The following is a 24,381-nucleotide window of genomic DNA, read 5'->3' as shown; positions in this document are numbered from 1 at the left end:
GAGTCAGAGTTTGCTTGGGAGCTTGGAACAGCATGCCTAGGTTAACTCTAACTTGCTTAGTTTTTTTTTTATCATCAAAGTTCAACGTGACAGTTTGAATTTTTGCACTTCTCCTGTAGTAAGATTTTCAGAAATCTGACTTTCAGTTCGAAGTTTTAAAACTACTAATCCCTAAATTCCTGTTGTATATGAATCTCAGTCTCAAAACACCTGATCTGTAACTTGCTGATACCACTGGATATGTTGTGAAGTGTCACCTTTAAAACTGGTTTTAAAGTTCACCAAAAGTAAATTATAGTAGTTATATTAGGGTGGTAAGATAATTTTTTGTTCTCTGTTTTCCTAAATATTCCATGTTGTTTTATTAGTCATAATTATAGTTTTTAAAAATAGAACTATGTCCATAGTTCTAAATTCCAACTTTAGGCTATGTTTTTGGAGATTTTACCAGCTCTGTCATCGCTCTCATTCAGGACTCCATCTACTTAAATTAGTAGAATAGCAGCACAAGCTGACCTTTCTATGTCAAGGTTAAATGTTAGAAACTTAAATGTAAGAAGGCTTAGCTTGCTACAAGAGTACTTGCTGGGAGAACTATTATCAGAAGGGTAATTCTTAGCAGAGGCTAATATCCTCCTCCAGGCTATGGAAAAATACTCAGAATTTCATAGTAAAAATATTTAGGAAAAGAATTTAGAATCTTAATTCTCTCCCTTGAGGAAACACTGAAGAGAATGAGGTAGTATTCCATGTGGTTAATAATGGACCAGGCAGAAACCAGCATTCATCACCGAGGCAGCAGACCCAAAAAAGAAAAGGAACTAGGCTTATATTTCAGCAAATTAAAATGGGGTTAAACAAAAATTAATTTTATTCTAAATTTTTTCTAGGAATTAAATACAATTCCTTGAGATAATTGGAAACATACTGGAGTTCCATCCACAAAATCGAGAAGCACAAATATTACTATCCTCAAAAAGTATGTTTAACAGGATGATAGACTCATTCTGACCTGCCTGCCAGGACTAACGTGTCTTCTGGGTAGAAATGACACTGGGTGTCTCATGCATTACCAGAAGGGACCTCAGAAATCACCTAGTTCAACCACCTCCTTTTCCAGATAAAGAAACCAATAAGGAAGTGGCTTGGCCAGCCTGGCACGTTAATCAGCCACTTACAGCCAGAAAGGAACTCAAACGCAGGGCCCCTGCTGCCCAGCGCAGGGCTCACTTCCTCTGCCAGCGTTAGGCTCTCCGGGGAGATTTCCTGTGCATCCAGAGCCAGGGCAAAACGCCCCACCTCCCCTCTCCCCTCCTGGGGGGCAGAAGTGGTGGCACCCGGCTCCTGGGGAGGGAGGGGAGAAGCTGCGGGGAGGGAAGGACTCAGAGCTGGTGTGAGGATGGAACAGACGGGCAGCCAGCACACAGGTGACCCTGGCACCTGCCTGATTCCACGAACCACACCCTTTGGGGAAACTTCACCCCAGAAAAAGTCTGGAGTCAGTAGGACAACTGGTGTAGTTTGAAAACTCAGGGAAAATGAGAAGAGGACAACCTATTGATTCTTTGGTTTCGGGGAGCCCTTCTCCTCTTTTTCTTCCTCCTCCTTGTTGTCCTGATGACCCCACCTTGCAGGGCTCTTCTGAGGCCTGAGGTGACACTGCCCACCCTGGGCAGGCTTCCGTCCCTGGGAGACGGCTCAAGAGCCCACTGTCACAAGCCGAGGCACAGCTCCTCCCCGCAAGACGGGCCTGAGTCAGAGCCACAGGGACCGAAGGACCGGAACCATCGAGGAAAGCGTGGAAAGGCAGGGAAGGGGACCGAGCTCGGGGATTCAACATGGGGAAATCGTTTTAAACGGTTTTGATCAAAGGATTGTGGGTTCTTTAAAACACATCAAAATGAATCGCTTTGTTTTAGTGAAACCAGGAATTTGCGGTGATAATGGCGGTACCATGGAGTATTTCCCTGCCGGCCAGCACCTACCAGCTGCCCTCAGTCACCTCACAAGCACCCTGCAAAGGCAGGAATTATCCCCCTTTTACAGATGAATTAACCAGCAGTTCAACACTTGAAGTTATTCGGTAAGCGGCAGAGGACTAGATTCCAGCCACACTTACCAATTGTCTGTTTTGACAACTCTCTCATACTGACACTTCGTTTATCCAGGAGGGTTACAGACTAAGCATAAAATTTTTCAAGATACAACTGATTTCTCAAAGCCCCACAAATTATTTGAACTCTTTCAGATGGCAAACCTAAATGGAAACAGACTTCTCTTTTGGAAGGAAGCACGTGGATAAGGAAGCGTGTATTTTTTTTTTTTTTCCTGGTGAATCGGGGCCACCACTCTGATCTCTGCGAAGCCACAGTGATGCCCTCAGGGGACACTGACCCGCAGACCAGTTCGCCCCTGCCCAGCAGCCTCGTTCATGTCCCTGCAGCAGGAAGAGGGGGCCTCTGGACAATGAGTAGGAATATTTCCTTTAAATGCTTAGCAACTTTCTTATGTTGCTATAAGTTGGGAAACAACACACACAAGTTTTTAGAAGGTCAACGTGAAGATTCACTGAGTTCCTAAGAGTCAGGTTATTTAGTACAATTGACATCCCTTTTGACGACTGAATACACTCTGCTACCTTCCATTCTTGTGGCTATACGTGGCATTACAGCTGTGGCTGAATCCGGTGTGCACCTAATTACTCTCCCACCCTGTGCCTCAGTTTCTTCAGGTGTGAAGGAGAGAGGACAAAAGTCCTATTGACAAAGTGTTTGGCCTTTCCGGAAATGCTCATCTGAGGGGACCCTAAAAGCCCCGAGCTCCTCTTCCTACAGCACCCCATCGGAAGCTCCCACCTCCTCCTGATACTCTCATGGCCCCTCAGTTCCTTCTGCTCTGTGTGTGCTCTCATTCGGCATATAAATCATATTTTGCAGTTTTCAACTTTTCACTGACACATTAGACATATATATACCCCCAGCCTGGCGGCCTCCAGGGCATCAGGTCCTCCATTTGCACCCAGCACAACGCAGGACTCACTGTCGGTGTGCAACTGTGTCCAGTTCCTCCGCTGGCACCACTGCCCGCTCCTTGGACTGTACTCTCTAGAGCTCTCCCAACAGGACTTGGATTTCACATCTGTGGAAAAAACAGGAAGATGACCCTGAACTCTCACCTACTGCCTCATGGCCTCAGGGTAACGGGCTGCCCTCAGCGACAAGGGGGAGGAAGCAGCTCGCGGATCTTACGGCTGGGAACCTGCACAGCCTCTCCGCCCTGCACAGCCTCTCCTCAGAGCAGCCTCCAATCCTTGTGACCCAGGCCCCTCATCAAGTCACACTTTTTCTTTTTATTTAAGTAACCTCAAAAGTTCTTCAGAAGCTACCTAAACCATACAGGGGATAGAAGTCCCGCCCTGGCCCCTCCACAAACTTCTGTGCAAACAAACTAACAGACCCTAAGGGCTGGACAACGGGTGTTAAGAGGTTTCATAAGGGGACTTCCCTGGCGGTCTGGGGGGTTAAGACTTCGCCTTCCAAGGCAGGGGGTGCAGGTTCCATCCCTGGTCAGGGAGCTAAGATCCCACATGCCTCTCAGCCAAAAAACCAAAGCACAAAACAGAAGCAATATTGTAACAAATTCAATAAAGACTTTAAAAATGGTCCACATCAAAAAAAAAATCTTAAAAACGTTTCATAACGCTCCTGTAAGGGGATCTCTTAACGGGCAAGAATTCACATGATTTTGAGGCATCTGATGTATTGGGTATTATTCTCCATGAAGGGGCTTTGATTCCTGCTCAGAAAAGCCAGGTAAAGGGTCAACCCTCCTGGACTTTCACTCACTGGCCTCCTGCGACTGTTTGGGTTTGCAGCTTTAACCAATAAATGCTGGCATCCCTGATGCCCAGAGGCCTAACCCCCAGAGTGCAGTTGCCTGCTGCCACCTTGTGGTGACTCAGTCCAAACGCGGGCAGCCCAGCCCGCAGGGAAGAGCATTCAAGGAAAAAAAACACAAATATGTCCATAAAATCACACAGTATTAAGGTCACAATGGGTAAGTTTATTCAACGTCTTGGATATTTGAGTCAAAAGTACGTATAAGTCTTAACTAGTGCTACTGCAAAGCAAGCTTTCTTGGCCTTAGGACTTGCCTCAGAGCTTTTCTCCATCAGCACACAACCACCCAAAGTCTGTTCTAGACCAAAGTGCTCGGGGGTGGGGGGATAAAAAGCCAACACAGAAAGGATGAACAGAAACCAACTGTGCCCCCCAAAATACTCAGAAGTCATGTTATCTACAGCGAACAATGGTGTGGCTTGTTTGGGGAGGGGCCATGAGGAGTGTGGTCCAGTCTTTTGCAGTGAAGATTGTCTTCATCCTGCCCACCTTCTTCTCTTTACCCCAAAGCAGCTTTCATGACCCATCCCCAGGCTTCCACCAAGTCCTGACTCCGCTTGGTCACCCGTCCTCCACTTCAGTTCAATTCAACACTGACATTCAGGGAATGAACGCATAGGCTGGGGGGAGGGGGAGGAGGAAACGGGAAGAAACTTTCTTGGCCGAACCCCACAGTCCACAGACGAGGGCCCTCAGATGAGGAAGACGATGCCCTCGGAGACCATGACCTGGTTGTCATCCTGCATCCTGCTCAGCGCAGCCTGGATCTCCGCAGAGGAGAAGGGCTCTTCGTTGTCCTGATTGATGGATTCTGTGAGGCGATTCATGCCCACCGACTGTGCGTGAGCTTCCCGGAACACCTCCAGGAGGGCCACCTTGAAGGCCTTCAACCTGCCCAGGACAGGAGAGAAAGGGTGAAGGAGCAGGAAGTGGCCCACATGCTCTCAGGCCAGATCGGTGCTGGGGTCCATCCGCACAGGCATCCTCCAACTGCACAGCCCGCCCCGGATGGCCGCTCCACGCCCGAGCTTCCCCCTTAAAGCTAAGCTGTTGTATTACAGAGCTTCCTGCACAGCGAGAAATAACAGCATTTTAAAAACCAGAGGCCTCTGAGCATATGGGAAACTGGCATCCATGTACCATCCGCAGAAACGCAAACTTGGATGGCATCTTTGGGAGGCAAGTTAGTCACATGTACTACAATTTTAAAGTGCATCTCCTTTGACCCCAGTAATCCATTCCTAGAAACAAACCCCACAGCTCTTCCCCCACCACTGCACAGTGATAAATGTTAAGAATGTTTTACTGTAAACAGCAGTCTTATGAAGGGTAAATGTCCACCATTAGAAAACAAAAATAAAAATTTACACATCCATACTATGGAAACCCTGCAGTCACTGAAAAGAGATCTCCATGAGCTGATTCAGAAAGTGCTTTAAGATATAGTTCAATGGTTGTCCTGGGGGATGGAAATATACTTGATCTTAATGTTTTTTCCTAAATACTTTTCAATTTGTTCAAACTTTTTTCAGTGAAGACACTGTGTTGAGTCTGTTCAGGTATTAAAAGAAAAAAGCAAACCTTAGCCGTGGACTTACTTTGATATCCAGGAAACATAAAATTTATAGACAAAACTGCTTCTGAACCTCTAGTGGTAAAAATTCTTTATCTCAGAACAAATGACAACAGTTCAGTGAAGAGAAAAAAAAAACATATATATATATATATATATATATATATATGTATATGTATCTCCTACTGAGAGGAACCCAAGGTTACAGTAAGACAAAACTTCTGTCCTTGTTCTACGACCCTTCTTCCTGAACTCACAAGGGTATCGATTTAAAATTCCCACAGAGAGAATTATTTATAAAGCAAATGGTAAAACATAAACAACTGGGGATTCTGAGTAAAGAGTGTAAAGAGTTCTTTACACTATTTTTGCAACTTTTTTCAAGTTCGAAATTATCATCAGAATAGAAAATGTTCTAAAAACCCTCGGGCCTCTAGTTCTGAGCTCCATTGATAACAGCTTTTTTCCTACCATCCCAGGGAGAGGTCTTCCCTACTCACCTGGATTCACTCAACTCCACCTTCTGGGACTCCTTGGTCTCCTGTGAGTCTGTCGCCTTTGGAGTGTGCACTTGAGGGGGAAAGGGTTGCAGAGAGTGGGAGGACAACAAGGTGAAGCCATGTCCACAGACCCCAGAGGCCCCTCTCCAACCCCGCCCTCATGAGCCTGCAACACTCACTCCTGGGGCCCTCGGGGCCATCCAGGGCAGGCGGGGAGAAAGGCCTCAAGTCAGGCAGGGGACCCTCAGCAAACGGGATCTGGGACGCCCACGCCAGGCTTGGCAAAGAGCACAATTCACCAGGGAGGAAGCAGACAAGGGGGCAAAGCTTATTTCCAAAGTTCTGACTGAGTTTCCTGGGATTCTCATGGACAAACCTCTTAGACACAGGGTCCCAAGGGGGGAGCCCACTGGGAGCCCACCAGCAAACGCAATAGGCAGAGCACTGAAGGGTCAGCAGTCAGGGACCACCTCTGTACCACTAGGGGCCGCTCGCTTACCCTGAGGCATCTCCTCCTCCGTGTCGCTGAAGTCGTAGGGGTCATAGGAGTCCCCATCCTTGGCATCCGAGTGACGGGTCTTCCTCCTAAAATGCCCACAGCAGTTAAGAGACGGGCTTTGGTGAGCTCTGTCCTGCACCTCTGACCACAGAGAACCATCTACAGTCCAAATGGAACACTAGGCCCAGGCCTGTACAAACTGCTGCCTTTTCTGAAAGAGACCAAAAGTCTCTGGACTAGAACACAAGCAGGCCCTGCTTCCCAATGCTCTTTCCCTGTCGCCCACCCTCATAAATTCAACCACAGGTGTGAGAGGAGAAAATAACCTGGAGGAAAGACTTCTGAAAAGTGGACTCAACAGCCTCCGAGCGGGTTACTGCTCCTCTACTTAGCCCTTCCCTAGCAGGAAAGAGGCCAAAAGCTTCACACCGAGGACAAAGGGGGCTGTCACCCTCTCTGCTCGAGTCACCTCCACCCTCTGACTCACTGCAGCATTGGTCTGGTCACCCTTCCCCGCAGCCCTGTCCCCCTCCGCCCCTCCCCAGCCCTAATCTAAGTCTTTCATCTCCTTCCTCTGCGCCCCATCCGACCTCTTCCTCTTCTGCTCTTGGTCCTCCTGGCTTTTCTCTGCTTCATCTTCTGTCTCCGATTCATCCTCACTTTGCTTCTTACGTTTCTTCTCCTTCTCGAGAACCTAGGACCAAGCCACACGTGGGTGGGCAGGAGGGTCACAGATGCCGGGGACTGAGTAAAGAACAGTCCCTCCTGCACCATCGATAGCAGTGACTCTCTGGGTCTGATGACCTGGCCTCTCTCATTCCTGAGTCCAGGACCAGGGGCAGGGGGTCGGCTGCGACCCATCCTTAAATCTGCTGGAAGCTGGGTGCCATACCCTTCTCATAGTATGTGCTCAAGGAGCATTCACTGAATACAGAAATGAATGGAAAAAAGTTTATCCCATAATGGTTAGGTGGAAAACAATTCATTTCTTTATAGATCAGGTGTTTAATTTAAATTTAAGACAACCCCCATGCTAGCAAAGAGATTAAGTCAGGGGGAGGCCAGTGGAAAGACGCTGCTTTCTGCCAACAACCCAGATACAGGCGTCAACCGTGCACGGCTGTGAGGCGCGAGCACCGACAATTCACTCAGAGGCGCCTCAGGCCCAGCACCTGGATGCTCACCTTCTTGAAGTAAGCGTACTGGACCAGCTCCACAGCCTCCTCTGCGTCCTGCAGGTCCACGGTCTTGCTCATGCGGGCCTTGGCGTGGGCCGTGGCCAATCGAATCAGAGTTTCCAGTGTCCGGGCTGTCACTGGAGACGTCTGGGGGAGAAGACAAGGGGGGTCCACTCATCCAGGATCCCCCCATGGCATGCCGGTCATGCCTGTCCCTCCCACTGCACAGAGAGGGAAGACTCCACCAGAAAAGCTCTGGAAAAACCAAGCCATGGAGCCAGAAAAAGTAGGTAAAATTCAGAAAGATAAAAACAACCAAGGAAACATGACTGAGAGAGGGCTGAGGGAGGGAGAACGAGGTGAACCGGGAAGAAGACGATCTAGCATCTTACAGCTGGAGAGGATAGTGAGAAGAAAAACCTTTGCCGCAGGCCTGCAACGCGCCAGGATCCCGCTTTTATGTTCACTGTGTCAGTCAATGGCCTTAATAACCTGGAGCAGCTTTACAGATGAGGAAAATGGGACTCGAAGAGCTTCCAATAATTTGTCCAATGTCACACTATGGGGGTATGAGAGAGGTTATCTGAGGACAAACTTTCTAAATTTGGGTAAACTCACTTAGGTCCAGAGAAGCAGAATTCTGACATGTTCTTATCAAGTGGTTCCCAAAGGGGTGGGTGTATCCCAAATCGGGGTGGTGGGGGGTGGTGGAGGGTTCATCTTTTTAAAATGCTATTGTCTGAACGGCATCCCTGGTCTAACGGATCAGAATGTCTGGTTTAAGACTGGACATGTGGGCTTCCCTGGTGGCACAGTGGTTGAGAATCTGCCCGCCAATGCAGGGGACATGGGTTCGAGCCCTGGTCTGGGAAGATCCCACATGCTGCGGAGCAACTAGGCCCGTGAGCCACAATTACTGAGCCTGTGCGTCTGGAGCCTGTTCTCCGCAACAAGAGAGGCCACGGTGGTGAGAGGCCTGCGCACCGCGATGAAGAGTGGCACCCGGTCTCCGCAACTGGAGAAAGCCCTCGCACAGAAACGAAGACCCAACACAGCCATAAATAAATAAATAAATAAATAATTAAAAAAAAAAAAAAAGACTGGACATGTGTACTTTTAAAAAAAAGGGAATTCCCTCCCTGACGGTCCAGTGGTTAGGACTCCACACTTCCACTGCCTAGGGCACGGATTCAATCCCTGGTCAGGGGAACTAAGATCCCACAAGCCGCACAGTGCAGCCAAAACAAAAAAGGTTTCAGATGATTCTGATGTGCCCTCCTAGGGAAGCAGCCCTGACATTATCCAACCTTCTCATTTTATGGGTTGAAAAACTGCGACCTGGGAGGTGAAAGGATGTGTACAAGGTGCAAACGTTACTGAAGCCCTGGGGTCGGAGCCCAGGGCTGGTTCTTTCCACCACACCTCCCGTCCCCCATCCTATGATGCTTCAGGGATGCATCTGGTCACTTCTGCTTTCTAGTTTTCTAAATTATCACTTACAGCCAATCTGACATTCAAAAACAAATACATTCATATTCAAATAAATTCACCAATTTTTTAGATGATTTAGAAAGCTACCAGAGTATGCAGCTTATACATTCCATCATAAACTCCAATTCTTGAATAACCTAAAGCTGATGAAATCCTAGCCTACACAAGCAGAACTACAGAGCCCAAACTGAGAGATTTACCAATCCCACTAAGACCACAACTAAGATAGTGTATTGTATTCAGTGAGAGGGTCTTTGACACACTGGAACATGTTCATGTGACAGGAAAAACAATTAAAAAGACAGAGGGCTGTTTAATCTGAAGAAAATAAGTCATACACAGTCTCCAGAAAACAAAATTAAGGCCCATGGGTAGAAGTCACGGAGAAGCAGGTTTAAGCTCAATAAATAGAAGAATATTCTAACATTTCAATGCAGTGAGGTACTAGGCATGCTGTCACTGGAGGTGTCAAGGAAGTCCCAGCAGGAATTCCGGAAGATGGAATTCTTGTCTGGGTGTAAGTCTGGAATAGATGATCTGGGGTCATGTCTGAATCCAAGAGTCTACGTCTCTATCACATCATGATGGTTTGGGACCTGGGTCTTTCTGCTGTGAAATCCTACCTATATAAACTACATTGCCCCAAAAGACTTCGATAAATTCACGGGCAGGTGTATTAGGTTTCTAGAAATAGCCTTGGATGATCATCATGGCTACCCAACTCCTAATTTTTTTTCAAAGTCCAGCCCAAATATCATACCCTTTGGGAATCCTTCCCTGACATTCATATCCCTTCTGGAAAGTCTAAAGGAAAAATTAACAGCTTCTGCATCTACACTCCAACTGTCTTTCACATTCATTCCCCTTTGGGTACTACACTGTGGTATATACTTACAAATATGTATATATGACCTTTTCATCTACCTTCTGCCTCCCGGGCCCAGGACTGAGCTCTTGGGGGACTGCATGTAAGAACAGAGACTCATTCAGTTCCCAGAAGTCGCTCACGTTTGCGGAATGTTTTTTTCTTTTTTTGGCCATGCCGCACGGCTTGCGGGATCTTAGTTCCCCAACCAGGGATCGAACCCATGCCCCCTGCAGTGGAAGTGTGGAGTCTTAACCACTGGACCGCCAGGGAAGTCCCACATGTTTGCTGAATGAATCACAGCTTCTGGAGGCCAATGTCATCTGAACTCATGAGAAACACGTTAGCTCTGGGGTTCGCATTGCATTTTCCTTTGTAAAAGGAAATGATTACAGTAGTGTAACAGGAAGCCCTTCAGGCCAGAAAGAAAAAGGTAAGGAATCACTAAGTTAAAATGCTTCCAGTGCTCCCAGGGAGTGGGGACTCCCTCCGCAGCCTCACCCTGAGGGGCTCCAGTCACCCTCCGGTCACCGTCCCACAGGCAGGCTCACCCTGGCGGTGTCCGAGCCCATGCTGTCCTGGCTGCGCAGGCATGAGTACTCCTCTGCGATGTAGGCGGCCGACTCCTGCGTCAGGACGGGCTTGATGATTTTGGCCACGTGGATGTACTTCCTCATGAAAGCCGCACTCACCATCTTCTCCCTGGACCCGCACACAGCAAATTTCACTCCCCTGCCACAGCCCAGCACCTGCCAGGGGTCGTAGCCTTGCCCCTCCTCAGGGAAGTCAAGGTCACGTGACAGAGCAGAGAGACAGCCTGGAACCCAGTGTCACAAACCCCATTTATACACAACATGTACAAGACCCTCTCACATACTTTTATTTAATTCTATGGTGTTACTTAGGTACTTGTGAAGTACTTGTGAAGTAGGTAGTTTAGGTACAAAGTGTTATCTGTCCTATTTTATCAGTGGGAAAACTATGGCTCAGAGAATCTTAAGTGGACTCAAATTTCATTTTCTGACTCCAAATTCCACGTTCTTAAACCAATAGGTTTGAAGATTACACTATCCTTCCGACTGCACCAAGGCCAAAAATAGAGAAATGGGATCTCACATGTCAGGCACTGAGCACAAGTCTCCTTTATCCAAATCCACTTGCAACCTTTCCAGTGCTTGTGATCTACTGCCCCTTCAACAAAAGCTCACCACGAATGGCCACGAGACTTGTGCAACACTTCACGTACACGGGTAACATGACACACCCACCATCAGTTAGGTGGGTCGTCAAAGCCTTCCATTTTAGGAAAAGACCAGAACCTAAGCTTGATCACCCACATTCACAAGGCAAGTGGCTATGAAAAAGGGTGCATCTGTGGATCCAGAAGAGAAAACGGGCCCCCATGATTATGACTCCAAGCATGATCTTGGCCTGGGCAGCACATATAAACATGCTCTACACAAATCTCAGGTTCCCTCCAGGAAGAGGTGTGAAGAACGCTCACTTCTTTTTCTTGGCCCCATGCAGAAGGCTATCATGCTTCTCGTAGATCTGGGTGTCCTGCTGGTCTTCCTGGCTAAAGTTGGGATCCTCCGTGGCCAGGATATCCACGGCACTCCCTAGAGGCATAGCTGGAAAACCAAGTCGGGAGAAAGAATAAGAAAGAGCTGAACCCAGGGGAAATTGCTTCTTCTGAAGAGATACAAGACTCACAAAGCAAGGACCCAGAAGGAAGCAGACACGTGAGCCCCACAAACAAGGAGGCAGAACCATCTGGCCCACAGAAGATGCTCAAAGGTGTTCCCAGACCCTGAAATGGACAAGAGACACACTGTAGGAACCACGGAGGCGAGGGCACCTTCCACATCACCCCAGACGCTACCACGCCCACCAACCCCAGGCTGGGTCTGAGAGCGCGGCCTGTGTCTAGGTGCCCTCCCCTCAGTCAGCCTTTCTCTTCCCCCGGCCTCACCATCACCATCCTGCTCGCCGGGCGCCCGGTAGCGGTGCATTCTGAGGACGTGGTCTGAGATCTCCCGATCCTGCTCGGGATCCATGTGATCCAGCATGATGAAGAGGAGGTCGAATCGGGACAGCAGTGAGTCCTGCAGCCCGATGTTCTCCATGGGGGTCTTGTACTGATCATACTGGGTGGGGAACACGAGAAAAAAGGAGAGTGGAGACAACAGCAATGGGAAGAAAGAACAAGGAGGCCGGATTGGTTATGTGAGTGAGAACAGAAGACCAGACCTTCAAATGCAAAGCGAATAAGCAGTGAAGATGTAAAGCATTTGCAAGCTACTAAGAAACTGAATTCATTTCCTCTACGTGCAGCCCTCCTCTAACTGACGCTCAGCTGACCTGAGCAAGCTCAGAGCCCCACGACCTTCCTTCCAAGCAAACGGAGCCCCACCTCCTCGCTCCGGTGCCTCTAGCAAGCTGACTGTGGGTCTCAAAACCAGCCTTCCCGGGCTTCCCTGGTGGCGCAGTGGTTGAGAAACTGCCTGCCAATGCAGGGGACACGGGTTCAAGCCCTGGTCTGGGAAGATCCCACATGCCGCAGAACAGCTAGGCCCGTGAGCCACAACTACTGAGCCTGCGCGTCTGGAGCCTGTGCTCCGCAGCAAGAGAGGCCGCGACAGTGAGAGGCCCGCGCACCGCGATGAAGAGTGGCCCCCGCTTGCCGCAACTAGAGAAAGCCCTCGCACAGAAACGAAGACCCAACACAGCCATAAATAAAGTAATTTTTTTTAAAAAATTAAAAAAAAAACAAAAAAAAACAGCCTTCTCCTTCCCAAGCTTTACTCTGCTCCTCACTCCCAGGCAGGACCAGCTCTGGAAGATGAGTCCCTCTTCCCTACCTATTATGAAGACATGACGAGCTGGCTAAGCCAGAAACACCTGGAACCTCTGGCTTCCTTACTCAGAAGGTACTGGGTAAAGTCTCAACAAAAACGTGTGATAATCTATAAACCATAATGCCTTAAGGATCAAGGGAGGTTTTCCTGGGACTCAAGAACGCCTATACTCTTATCTTTCAACTCTGGGCCTACGAGCTGATGCCTCCCCACAGTCAGAGGCCTGACAACCTCGTAGGTAACATTAACGATTCTGACCACGTTCACATTTCAGGACCTGCCATCTTCTCCCTACATTCCCCAGAGAAATTCTTCAGAATGACGTAACACATGTTACCATTAATCTAAAACTGTATGCTTCTCAATCCACGCTATGCATTAGAACCAAACTACGGAGCCTTTCTAAACCATAGCTACCAAGAGCCCCAACCCAGAGATTTGGATTCAGAAACTCTGGGCTGGGGACTAGGCACCAGTATGTTTAAAAAACACCACCAAAACAGGTATTCTCATTCACTGCAGGATCATAAATTGTCAGAGCACGGCATGGGCTCTGGGTTCGAATCCTCTCTGCCATTTTCTAGCTTGTGACTCTTGAGCGAGTTACTTAACCTTTTATGCCTTCATTTTCTCATCTGTAAAATGAGGATAATACCTACCTACCTCACAAGGTTATTGTGAGAGTGAAAGGAGTTAATAAATATAAAGCATCTGTAAATATTAGTTAATAGTATTATAATGGTACAATCTTTAGAAGGGGCAATTTGGCAATCTCTACCATAAAAATGCATGTAACTGTTAATCCAGTGATTCCATTGCTAAGTATTCATTCCCAAATGTTTAACAAAATGCACATAAAGGGATGTTCACTGCAGTTTCATTCATAATAGCAGAGGGGAAAGGGAAAACACCAAATGCCCATCAATTGGAGACTGGTTAAACAAAATTATTATAAGTCCATACAATGGAATACTAGACAGCTGCTTAAAAGAAAACAAAAACAAAACGCCTAAACTCAGCAAACCCAAAGCTGGATAAATATAAAAGATTACACCTAAGCACATCATAGTCATACTAAAAGACAAAGATAAATAGATTAATTCTTAACAAGGAGATAATGTATTTACTGGCACATGATAAAGTTTTTGTTTCCTGAAACACTCAAGAGCTGTCAGTGGTCATCTCTTGGGAAAGGAACAGGAGAGAGAAGGCAGGCTATTAATTTCCTTATTATATCTCTCTGCTCTGCTCATAAATCCTCCGACCATCTGCACGCAGTACTTTTATTTCAGTGTCAATGTAGGTTACCTGGGTTGTGAGGCTGCAGGTCACTTCTGTTTTCTTCTTTGTATTTTTAAAAACTTATTTTAAATAAATAACTTTCCAGGGTATTCTGACATGGATGAACGGGTGAGGAACCACTGCCCTAAACCAAGGACAGTAACAAGATGACAAGCTTACTTTAGTCTGTGGCCTGTTACTCCCCAGGTCACCTGCAATAAACTTCGCAGCCCAGTCACTCAGCAAAGCCAAATGAAGGTGAGGACAACAGCTGAGTGCCTGGTCCCACTCACCCTGCCGTAGACGGGGTTGGCGGCTGCCAAAACACTGCAGCGGGCATTGAGCCGAGCATGGATGCCGGCCTTGGCGATGGTGACTCGGCCCTGCTCCATCACCTCATGGATGGCCGTGCGGTCCATGTCAGACATCTTGTCAAACTCATCGATGCAGACCACGCCTCGGTCAGCCAGGACCATGGCCCCCGCCTCCAGACGCCGCTCCCCTGGGAGGTGGGGAGGGAAGAACACACACTACCATCCAGGTTGTAGGGGACAGGGCTAGATGTCAACCTCCTCCCTAAGCGCCGCGCACTGCCATACATGAGAACGAGAGTGTAGTTAAGAGGTGTCAGCTTCTAGACTCCGAGGAAACCCTGGGGTCAGCTTTTCAAGCTCCTATCTGAACAGTATTCCTTGTCCCACTTTGATACCTAAGCAGCTAGCCTCCAACACACTTCCTTCACAGACTTCCTCTCTTTATCCTCATCTTCGAGCCATTTCCCAACTAGATCTCTGTTCTCTTTTCACTGGTCTTCAAATCTCTTCCTCTAACGTGTAAAGCAGTACAATCTTCATCTTTATTTCCCTTCAAATGTCAGAAGCTTTCTCCTTCACAGCTCTTTCCAACAGCCTTCCAGGAGACATTCTTGTCACTACAGGGCCACCCAAACATTTCAATAATTCACCCATTGTTGCCAGATACTTGGTCCTCTCCAATCTGGCCCACACTAACCTCTCAAGTGTATCTTCCCAACACAGGCCAGCGCCTGGAGCAAGCTCAAACCACCTATGCTCATCTCACTGCTGGACCTCTGCCAAGGACCCTTCCACCCGTACCTGTTTCCTGGTCTGTGGTGACAGCGGCCGTGAGACCCACTCCAGACGAGCCCCGGCCGGTGGTGGGGATGGCCCGAGGTGCGGTACACAGTACATACCGCAGAAGCTGGGACTTGGCGACCGATGGGTCTCCTGTAATGGGACGGGGCAGCAGTGACTCTTGGAAACTCCCCTGCCCCCCAGCAAGTGCTGCTTTTCTAGCACAGCTCTTGACACAATAGAAATATATAGTAACAGGTTGTTAATATTATTTCTTTCCCTTTCCCATTCACAGAATATATTTTAGACATTATAAATCACGAACCCCAGAAATAATAAAAATAACTTTAAAAATTCATTTTAGACTTTTGCCCTTTGATGGGACTGAAATACAGCCAGGTACAGACACACAATTTGACAGATGATAGATTCCTGCAACCACACCCCACAGGGGGAGACCAGGAGACTAAAATCCCCAACACCGTACCTATTAGAAGGATATTGATGTCCCCACGGATGTGGCTGCCATTCTCTAGGTCTCGCTCCACTCCTCCCAAGAGCAAGCAGAGGATTGCCTTTTTGACATAGTCATGCCCATGGATGCTGGGGGCCAGTGACTTGGCCAGCTGGTCAAAGATATCCTGGAGGAAGGACAACCACGGAGTGAAAAGCCTAAGGAGCCTCCATGGGGTTGGATGAACTCACTTCATACTTCAGCCCACAGAAGATGGTTGAAGAAATACACTGTTCTTAACTGTAAAAGCTTCTTCTCTAAGACTTTCACACACAGCAGAGCATTATCAGAACAGACACAGAGGAAGCCTGGATTCCAAAACCTGCTCGGAGCTTTAATCTTTAGGAAAAAAAGTGTTTCCAGGCTCCAAACATTTTAGGTTTAATAAGAATATGTACTATGCTTCAGCAGTAACCTCTGTCACACATGCACAGATTTTGTTCAATTCTAAATGTGAACATTCTGTCTTTAAAAGGAGAAGTTTTTTAAAGAAAAATAAATTAGAGAACTAAAACAAAAATAACATATTTTATCTTTAAGTAACAATGTATCACTGGTGTATTCCGTATAGACTCCTTGGTACACTAATATTCTAACTCCTAATATTTGTATTAGGTTCACTTAGCAGGTAGCACAACAGAAATATTAAAGAAAAACAGCAAAAACACCCTTTTGCTTACTGACTCAAAACTAGAAGCTGGCACCAAATACTTCAGAGAACAAGCCTTGGCCTTCCTCCTGATGCAGTACAAAGATGGGCATGCCCAAATACGACCCTAACAAATCCATCCCCACCCTCAAGTCCCCAAAGGACGCCAGACCTTGGAACGGGTTTTACTGAACTTCTTGATCTTGGCTATGTCCTCAGCAGAGAAGGAAGGCTGAACGTCCTTGCTCATCTGCTTCACGTTACAGGCAATCAGGACAGTCCTGGGACAGAGAGGATAGTAAGAGGCTATTTTCAATTCCTAACACCAAAGCCTTCTTAGGCTCCTAACCTAGAACAGCAAATCATAAACAAAGAAAGAAAAGAAAAAACAGAGAAGCAAAGCTGTTCTGAATTCAACTACTTATTCTCTTCATCTAAGACACAAATATGTTGATGGTGCCTCACCCTGGGAATTTACCTCCTGCTGACCCACAGAGCTTGGGACAGTGTATGGGAGGGAGGTGGGAACATGCAAGAAACCCCCAGGTAAGCCAGGAGGCTGTAACCATGTGACCAGTAACTCCCACTTCTAGCATAAGACAGTATGGCGAGTTTTATCTCCCAGGCAGGTAGAGTGTTTCACCGGTCCAATGTAACTCTGGGGAAGATGGCAAACTGGAGAAAGACTGCTACCAGAATGTACTCTGCCAGCAGCATTCCAAACACCTCAGGACGAACCATCTACCTGAAGGTCCCTGAGGTGTAGCCTCCCTTCTTTCCAGGAAGGCAGCGGTAGGTCCCCACCACTTGGACCCGGTCACCGGGCTTCACTCTGTCTACTAAGTCATCATCCAGTATGACGTCCACAGAGCGGGGAAGCTGGCCAGCGGGGGCCTTCTCCGGCATCTCCTGGATGGTGATGATCTGGTGGTCTTTGTAGACAGAAAGGCCGTATTCTGTCTCAAGGGGATTGTTTTCCTCATCCTGGAAAAGCCACACAGAGAGGCAGTCATCTCGACCCTGTCTTAGAATGCCACACTCGTTTGTTGTAGGAAACAAATATAATTTGTAGATAAACCTCACGAGATTAGTATCCAGGAACAATAAACCCCAAATATCGTCTCCAGTTTTTTCCATTCCTGTCTGTTCTAGTTACAAACCATCTAATGGAAGGGGTGATCTACAGCCAGAAGGGACCACGGCTGTATTAACATCTATACTGAGGTCCTTACTTCCCCTATGCTATGACTCGGTATTTCTACTCCTAGGTAATACCCAACACAAATGTTCACCCAAAGCCACACACTACAATGTTCACAGCAGCACTATTCCAAATAGCCAAAATCTAGAAAATATCCTAATGCCATCAACAGAATGGTTAAATAAGTGTGGTATAGCCACATGAGTGAATACTACACAGCAGTGAAAACGTATGGAGTACACCTATACACATGGATGAAACTCAAAAACATATGTTGAACAAAAAAAGCCCAACACAGATGAGCATTTAGATAAAATATAAAAACAGGGAAAAGTATTCGAAGCTGCTAGATGTCAGGATCTCGAGAGCAGTGTGGCCTCAAGAGGGACTTCTGAGCACTAGTAAAGTGCCGTTTCCTGGTTTGGATGCTGACTTTATATTCAGCTTGTAAAATTTCACTGAGCTGTACACTTATGTAAGCTTTTCTGTATATTAAACTTCAATAAAAACATTTTAAAGTTTTACTTCCTCGTCATTTGAATTTTCTAGAAACACAACAGCTATCACTTGTGGAGTGCCTACTATGTGCAAGGCACTGTGCTGTAACTTCACGAAATTATCTCATGTAATCATCACAACTCAGTCCCCAAAGCTGGTATTTTCCACATTTTACAAATAAGGAAACTGAGGCTGGGAGAGGTTAAAGAAGTTCTCCACGGTCACACAATAAACACCAAAGCCCATGTTCTTAAGAACCACACTTGACAACCTCCAGGAGACCTGGTCTGGTGTATTTCAGGTCCTGAGCAAAGAAGCTTGGCCACAGCAATCAGCAGAGTACCCCTGAGTAATTCCTGGAGAATAAATTCTAGAAAGTAGGGATCTTAATGAAGAAGAGAGCCGGGTGACTGAGGAAATGCAACTGGCCTGAGAGTAAAAAGACAGGCTCCTGTCCTCAGGGCCATCACTAACTGGAACATAAGCAACCTCGCCGAGCCTCACATTTCACCTGAGATAGACTATATGGTTCTCAAGTATGACTCAGTTACAATTCTAAGAAACTCGGTCTTGTTTATATGTTACGATTCCTCCACCAGTTGATAAAACTGTAGACAAGGACTGGGTCTTCTTTATATCTGTGTCCTCCTCAGTGCCAGACAATCCTTTGGATACAGTCGCTCTCAATTAAAATTTGATGGCAGGGACTTCCCTGGGGGCGCAGTGGTTGGGAGTCCGCCTGCCAATGCAGGGGACGCGGGTTCGGGCCCTGGTCCGGAGGATCCCACGTGTCCCGGAGCAACTGGGCCCGTGCGCCACAACTACTGAGCCCGCGCTCTACAGCCCGTGAGCCACAACTGCTGAGCCCGCGAGCCACAACTACTGAGCCTACGTGCCACAATTACTGGAGCCCATGCGCCGCAGCGAAGACCCAATGCAGCCAAAAATGGATGAATGAAAAGAAAAGAAAACAAAGAAAAGCACCTATAAAAAAAAAATTTGATGGCAGGGACAGGCAGGGATAAAATGTGTTCAGACATCAAGTAATCAGTATTAGTCATCTTCTTTTGTCTCTAAGAAGACCTCGCACCATCCTCAATTCAGACCAATCTGAACACCAAGACTAAAGCCATTCTCTATGTCAACCGTCTCTCAAATCCACAGTAAAATATTTGCAGAGATTTCAGAGTAACATTACTGCCTAAGTATTTTTCCATATTACTTTAAGTAGATTACAAAATCATATGATATTATAACTTTGCTAAAAGCTCAATGTACATTAGATGACTTTTATTCCTTCTTTCAATTCTTCCATAATTTTCCAAATTTTCTAAAGAGAATATTTTTTCTTTAAAAAACAAAAAAGAATTGTGGACTTTCCATATTAAACTCTGAGTAGCAATCAATCTTTCCTTCAGATTAACCCTTACTTTTCACCCTATTCACATCTAGAAGAAAGACTTCACATATTACCCAATTACTTGCATTAAAACAGACATCTTTGAGCCCAACCTCTAAAGAGGTCCAATCAATTCATCCTCCTCACCTTGGTAGGATAGACAGAGCTGGACGGAAAGGCCACCAGGGTGGTGAGATCAGAATAACGTCGCTCTATGGTCTTCTTGGTAGCAGGACAGTAGTGAACACTGCGGACGACTTTGGGACGAACTAGAGAGCCTAGGAATGGAAAGTCACCCAACTAGACAGTGAGAAGGAGGATCTAACCCAGGCAAGCCCATGATGACTCCAAGTACTGTGTTCTTCCAACTAGTTGAGCAATTTCAATACTCCTTGTCATTAATTCACTTTTATACCTAGAACAACACCATAATCCAAGTAAAACTTCAAGTACAGCTGATCCTGACTGAGAAGAAGTAGGAGTTCAGGGTCAGAATGAGGAGACGGCCAAGAGCCAAGACTCCTCCACTCTCAGCAAACTTCATCGTTCTGCTGGCACAGGTGGTCACTCAAAGTCCCCCTAGTTACTGTGCAATACTTGAGCTCCTCCAAGTTTCACCCCGTAATTTCAGTGCTCCACCTTTCTGAAGCCATTAGCTCCCCAACTCTACTCCGCCTCTCCTGCCTTCCAGCCCCCCAAGCCTATGCCACCTCCATTCCGTTAGTCCCCTACTTTAGCCCACTCACATTTAGTGACAATGCCCTCCAAACAGACGACACAGCTAAGGAAGCAGGAGGTAAGAGTCCGGGGAGAGACATGCTTGGAGCCAAAGCTGCCCTCCAAGCCTATATAGAACTCCTCATACTGCTTGGCATATGTAGCATCAATGGAGGCCACAAAATCCTTCAGTGCCCGCTGGAAGGCAACCAGCTCCTCAAAGGCATTGCTCAGGAGGCTGCAGACGGGCGAGAGAAAGAATCATTAGGCAGAGAGGGCAGAACTCAAAAAACTGACCCACAAAACGGAAGTGGGTCATTCTTAGATCATCAAAGCTTTGATGGCAAAATCTAGCTTCTACTTTCTCCTGCCATCCTACAAGGCCCAGTACAATACATCAGAACTGAGGGTCAACTTTTAATTCAATGATGGAGAAATGACACTCAGTTAAACATGGAAGGAGGAGCTCTTGAGAAGAAAATGTCCACCACCTTCTTTGGGAAGAGATAAAAAAACACAAGAGCTGGTGAGACACTAAGGGCTTCAGGGTCAAAAACATTTCATCCAGGTCCTCTCCTGTGAAGCCTGCTCCAATCCAGGGAAGAGAGGGGAGCCATTCTCACTCAGGGCCAGGATGTGCCCTTGGAGACCCCCAGCCACACTCACCGGTTAGCCCTTTTCTCGTTTTTCCTACGCAGGTCATTCACGTTGACAATCAACCGGTACTGGTTGTCACTGATCAGCTCCCGAACTTTGCTTTGATAAATTCCCTGGTCTTCCTGCAAAATAGCCACCGCATGCCACAGCAGCCACAAATTCAAAAATCAGATGTTTTTAAACAGAGGCAGCTCTCACAGCAAGAAAAATATATACATCTCCGCGGCACATCTGAACCCCAATTTCCCCCACGTTTTCACTCACTAGCCTCAGATTCCAAATACGCCCTAAGAGGCCAGTGTATGAATTATAATGACTTCCTCAAGGTCCATATTATTCCTATTATCACCAACAGCTCTTCTGTGTGCAGTCATTTCTCAACCTTTAATGGGGAATTAAAACGAGCTCGTAAGTCTACGAGGACAACAAATAAAAACTTTGTCAAACTCCGGACCTAGGAGTAGGGAGCCTTAGCTACATTTACAAACAGCACTATCAACACTTCAAGATTTTTTTACCAACATTCCATGGCTGTCAGTCTTAAATTGCATGTAAAACCCCCTTTATCTGCATACCAATACTCTTTCTCCGCAACCCTCTAGATATGGAAAAAGACTGCGGCCAAATCTCCGGTTAAGAAGTCAGTCACTAAAACCTGGGGACCCTAAAACGCGGCGGGTCACTACCGTTTTCCTGCCGTCCTTCCCCTCACCCTCCCCTCAAATTAAGAGAGCAGGGAGTCATCAACGTGGTCTTTGCAGCTGGTTTGCACTTGGAGGAAACCTGTTGCCTTTCGCGAGACCCGGCCACAATTTGTACCTGGGAAAAAGTCACAGGATCGCTTTTAACCACTGACTCCGCCTCTAGGAAAGCTACGAGATCAGGGCGGAAGGTCCCGAGCCGCTGCCCCGCCGCCGCAGCCTGGAGCCCCGCGGCCTGCCTCGGCCCCTGCGCGGCCCTGAGGCTCCCAGCGCCCTAGTCTCGCGACCCGGAGCCTCTCTCACCTCGTCGTCCAGGAAGTCCAGGTAGTCTCTCTGCGCCTCTCTCAGCTCCACATCGTCCAGCACCACGGTCCCCGCCATGCTCGCCGCACGGAAACTTCTGCCGCCAAAGCCGTGCGGAAGGCCCGTAGCCCGACCCCGCCCCGGCGCGAAAACTTCCCAACTTTTCCCGCCAAGAAACGTAACCTCGAGGAAGGGGCGGGGTATCTTGGAGGGTATTTACATTCTGATTGGCTGAATCCTCTCACGCGAGAATAGAGAGTATCCAATCGAGAGCTGCTTCTTCTCCGAGATTTCCGCGCGGCGCCTCGCTGTGGCGGGAAATGTACCATCCGGGGCCCTCTCCGCTCCGCCCTTACCGACGGGAAAGCTGACCAATAGGACGAGAGGATGCTCGCGGAGCCCGGTCATTGGGCAGCCGGAGAGCCGGCGTGACCTGGGAGCACTGCATTCTGGGAGTCGTAGTCTTTCCTCTTTTTTCCGGATGTTTTATAGGGGTTTGTTTTTTTTTTCAAGTTGTGGTTCCCTGACCTGCCGCAGAGTAAAGAAACTCAGCCCGGAGATTGGACTGAAAGTAGACTAGACGTGAGAGCGGGGAGGTTTAGAACGCAGGGAAATACAAACATAAAGGCAAATTGTTTTAAAAATATATTTAAATCAGGTGTGCATAGATATGTTTTTCAAACCACCAACCTCTAGTGGCATCCAGGGGGAAAATGTGAATTTCGAGAATCTGGGGGTGGAAAATAGAATCATAGCATCTTTGGGAGAGGTTCTTTAGTTCAGTGAGACCCGTTTGCCATCTGAATACCGTGGCTTGAAGTACCCCATAAAAAAACGAAATTCTGGACGTAATTACTACACCATCCTACTTGCAAACGGGTAAGTTAAAGGTTTTCTCGCCTTGTGAGAAAATCACAAGTTCTTTTTGAAAAACCTAGTTTATTGAAAGATAAAAAGACACAAGGAGAAACAAAAAAGGTGTTTCAAGCCACTCTTAAGTATCAATTAGTAATTAAAATATAGCAAATCTGAAATGATAAATAATTAAAAGACCAATTACATATTGCGATTTGTTTCTATTTTTTAGCTTTATTTTTGAGGTGTAATTTATATACAGTAAGATTCACAAATCTTACATGTACAGCTCAATGAATTTTTATTATGTATACACCCCCGTAACCACCCAGTGCACAGTAAGGAGCAGTCCCATCGTCCCTGCATGTATTTTTAATTTTACTGAACAGGTCTAGACACCTGGTAATTCTATATTTGAAATTTAGGCCAACTAATTATTAAATTATGTTTGAAGGTCTCCAGGACTCATTGTGCCCCGATAAATATTTTAAGTATAAGCTGCCTAAACCATATCAATATATATGCCATCTATTTGTATGTGTATATATATTCTTAGTTATTTTACAGTTTATATTTATTTATTTTTATTTTTATTTTTGGCTGCATTGGGTCTTCGTTGCTGCGCGCGGGCTTTCTCTAATTGTGGCGACCAGGGGCTACTCTTTGTTGTGGTACGCAGGCTTCTCGTTTCGGTGGCTTCTCTTGTTGAGGAGCACGGGCTCTAAGTGCGTGGGCTTCAGTAGTTGTGGCTCTTGGGCTCTAGAGCGCAGGCTCAGTAGTTTTGGCGCGCGGGCTTAGTTGCTCCGCGGCATGTGGGCTCTTCCCAGACCAGGGCTCGAACCCCTGTGCCCTGCATTGGCAGGCGGATTCTTAACCACTGTACCACCAGGGAAGTCCTATTTTACAGTTTATAGTTAGCATATTTTTTGTGTCATCCTAGCAGGCAGATACATCAATCCTTAGTCAAAGGAAAAAGGCTGTCATCTGCCTGCTTGCTTTTTTTTTTTATATTAACAGGCCAAAAAAAAGAAAAAAGAAAGAAAGGAATTCTAGATGAAGATTCTGTTTGCAATTATGTAGTAAGAGATAATTACTCATTAACTTGAGAATGCCTTTATCATACTTGATCATACTGTCATTTTATGACTATATTGAAGGTAATGCAGACAATATTCTCTTCTCTGGAAACAACTTGAAATTAACACTAAAAGAACCGGGAAGTTTAGTTCAAACAAGAAATCAAATTATTTCCAATGGAAAGTCCAAAGGAGTAGAAATATAAAAACCAAACCTTTGACTCTAACACACTTTTCTGTGGACTTTAGTTTTCTCATATAAAAGATGAGGAAATTAGAAAATCTGTAACATTCCATGAACCTATGGCAAATTTGGAAACTGTAAAGACAATTCCTTTTTTTTTTTTTGGCCGTACCATGGGGCTTGTAGGATCTTAGTTCCCCGATCAGGGATTGAACCCAGGCCCCCCGGCAGTGAAATCATGGAGTCCTAACCACTGGACCACCAGGGAATTCCCAACAATTCCTTTTAGAATTGTGGAGTTCAGCACATGGAACCATCCTGCCATGGTTCTGGATAAAGACTTGATTTCCCTTAACGTCATTATCTTCATCTGTGAAGGACATTCAGGT

The 24,381-nt window shown here is 46.7% G+C and overlaps 1 protein-coding gene across 1 annotated transcript; it reads right to left on the bottom strand.

The window, feature by feature from the left end:
• Positions 1-4,041: 4,041 nt before the first annotated feature.
• Positions 4,042-22,052, bottom strand: MCM3 (minichromosome maintenance complex component 3). Its single transcript, XM_036870275.1, has 17 exons — positions 21,878-22,052; positions 20,883-20,995; positions 20,246-20,454; positions 19,647-19,777; positions 17,147-17,385; positions 16,574-16,682; positions 15,726-15,879; positions 15,260-15,391; positions 14,438-14,646; positions 11,978-12,152; positions 11,510-11,636; positions 10,557-10,707; positions 7,656-7,796; positions 7,062-7,165; positions 6,472-6,557; positions 5,973-6,042; positions 4,042-4,790 (listed from the first exon to the last, which is right to left on the bottom strand). Exons 1-17 carry the CDS (start codon positions 21,953-21,955, stop codon positions 4,592-4,594), a joined length of 2,427 nt encoding a protein of 808 aa, XP_036726170.1. The 5' UTR covers positions 21,956-22,052; the 3' UTR covers positions 4,042-4,591.
• Between the last annotated feature and the right edge of the window lie 2,329 nt (positions 22,053-24,381).

The sequence above is a fragment of the Balaenoptera musculus genome, chromosome 11 (genome assembly GCF_009873245.2).
Source record: "Balaenoptera musculus isolate JJ_BM4_2016_0621 chromosome 11, mBalMus1.pri.v3, whole genome shotgun sequence".
NCBI lineage: Eukaryota > Metazoa > Chordata > Mammalia > Artiodactyla > Balaenopteridae > Balaenoptera > Balaenoptera musculus.
This window is presented reverse-complemented; position numbering and strand designations above follow the sequence as displayed.

What these genes read in the sequence shown, in the direction of transcription:
- MCM3 (XM_036870275.1), bottom strand. Translation starts at nt 21,955, where the DNA reads ATGGCGGGGACCGTGGTGCTGGACGATGTGGAGCTGAGAGAGGCGCAG. An exon ending in AACGAGAAAAGGGCTAACCG is followed by an intron (nt 20,455 to 20,882) that starts GTGAGTGTGGCT and finishes GCCCGTCTGCAG; the next exon opens with CCTCCTGAGCAATGCCTTTG. An exon ending in GGAGGAGGAGATGCCTCAGG is followed by an intron (nt 6,043 to 6,471) that starts GTAAGCGAGCGG and finishes TTCCCCCTCAAG; the next exon opens with TGCACACTCCAAAGGCGACA.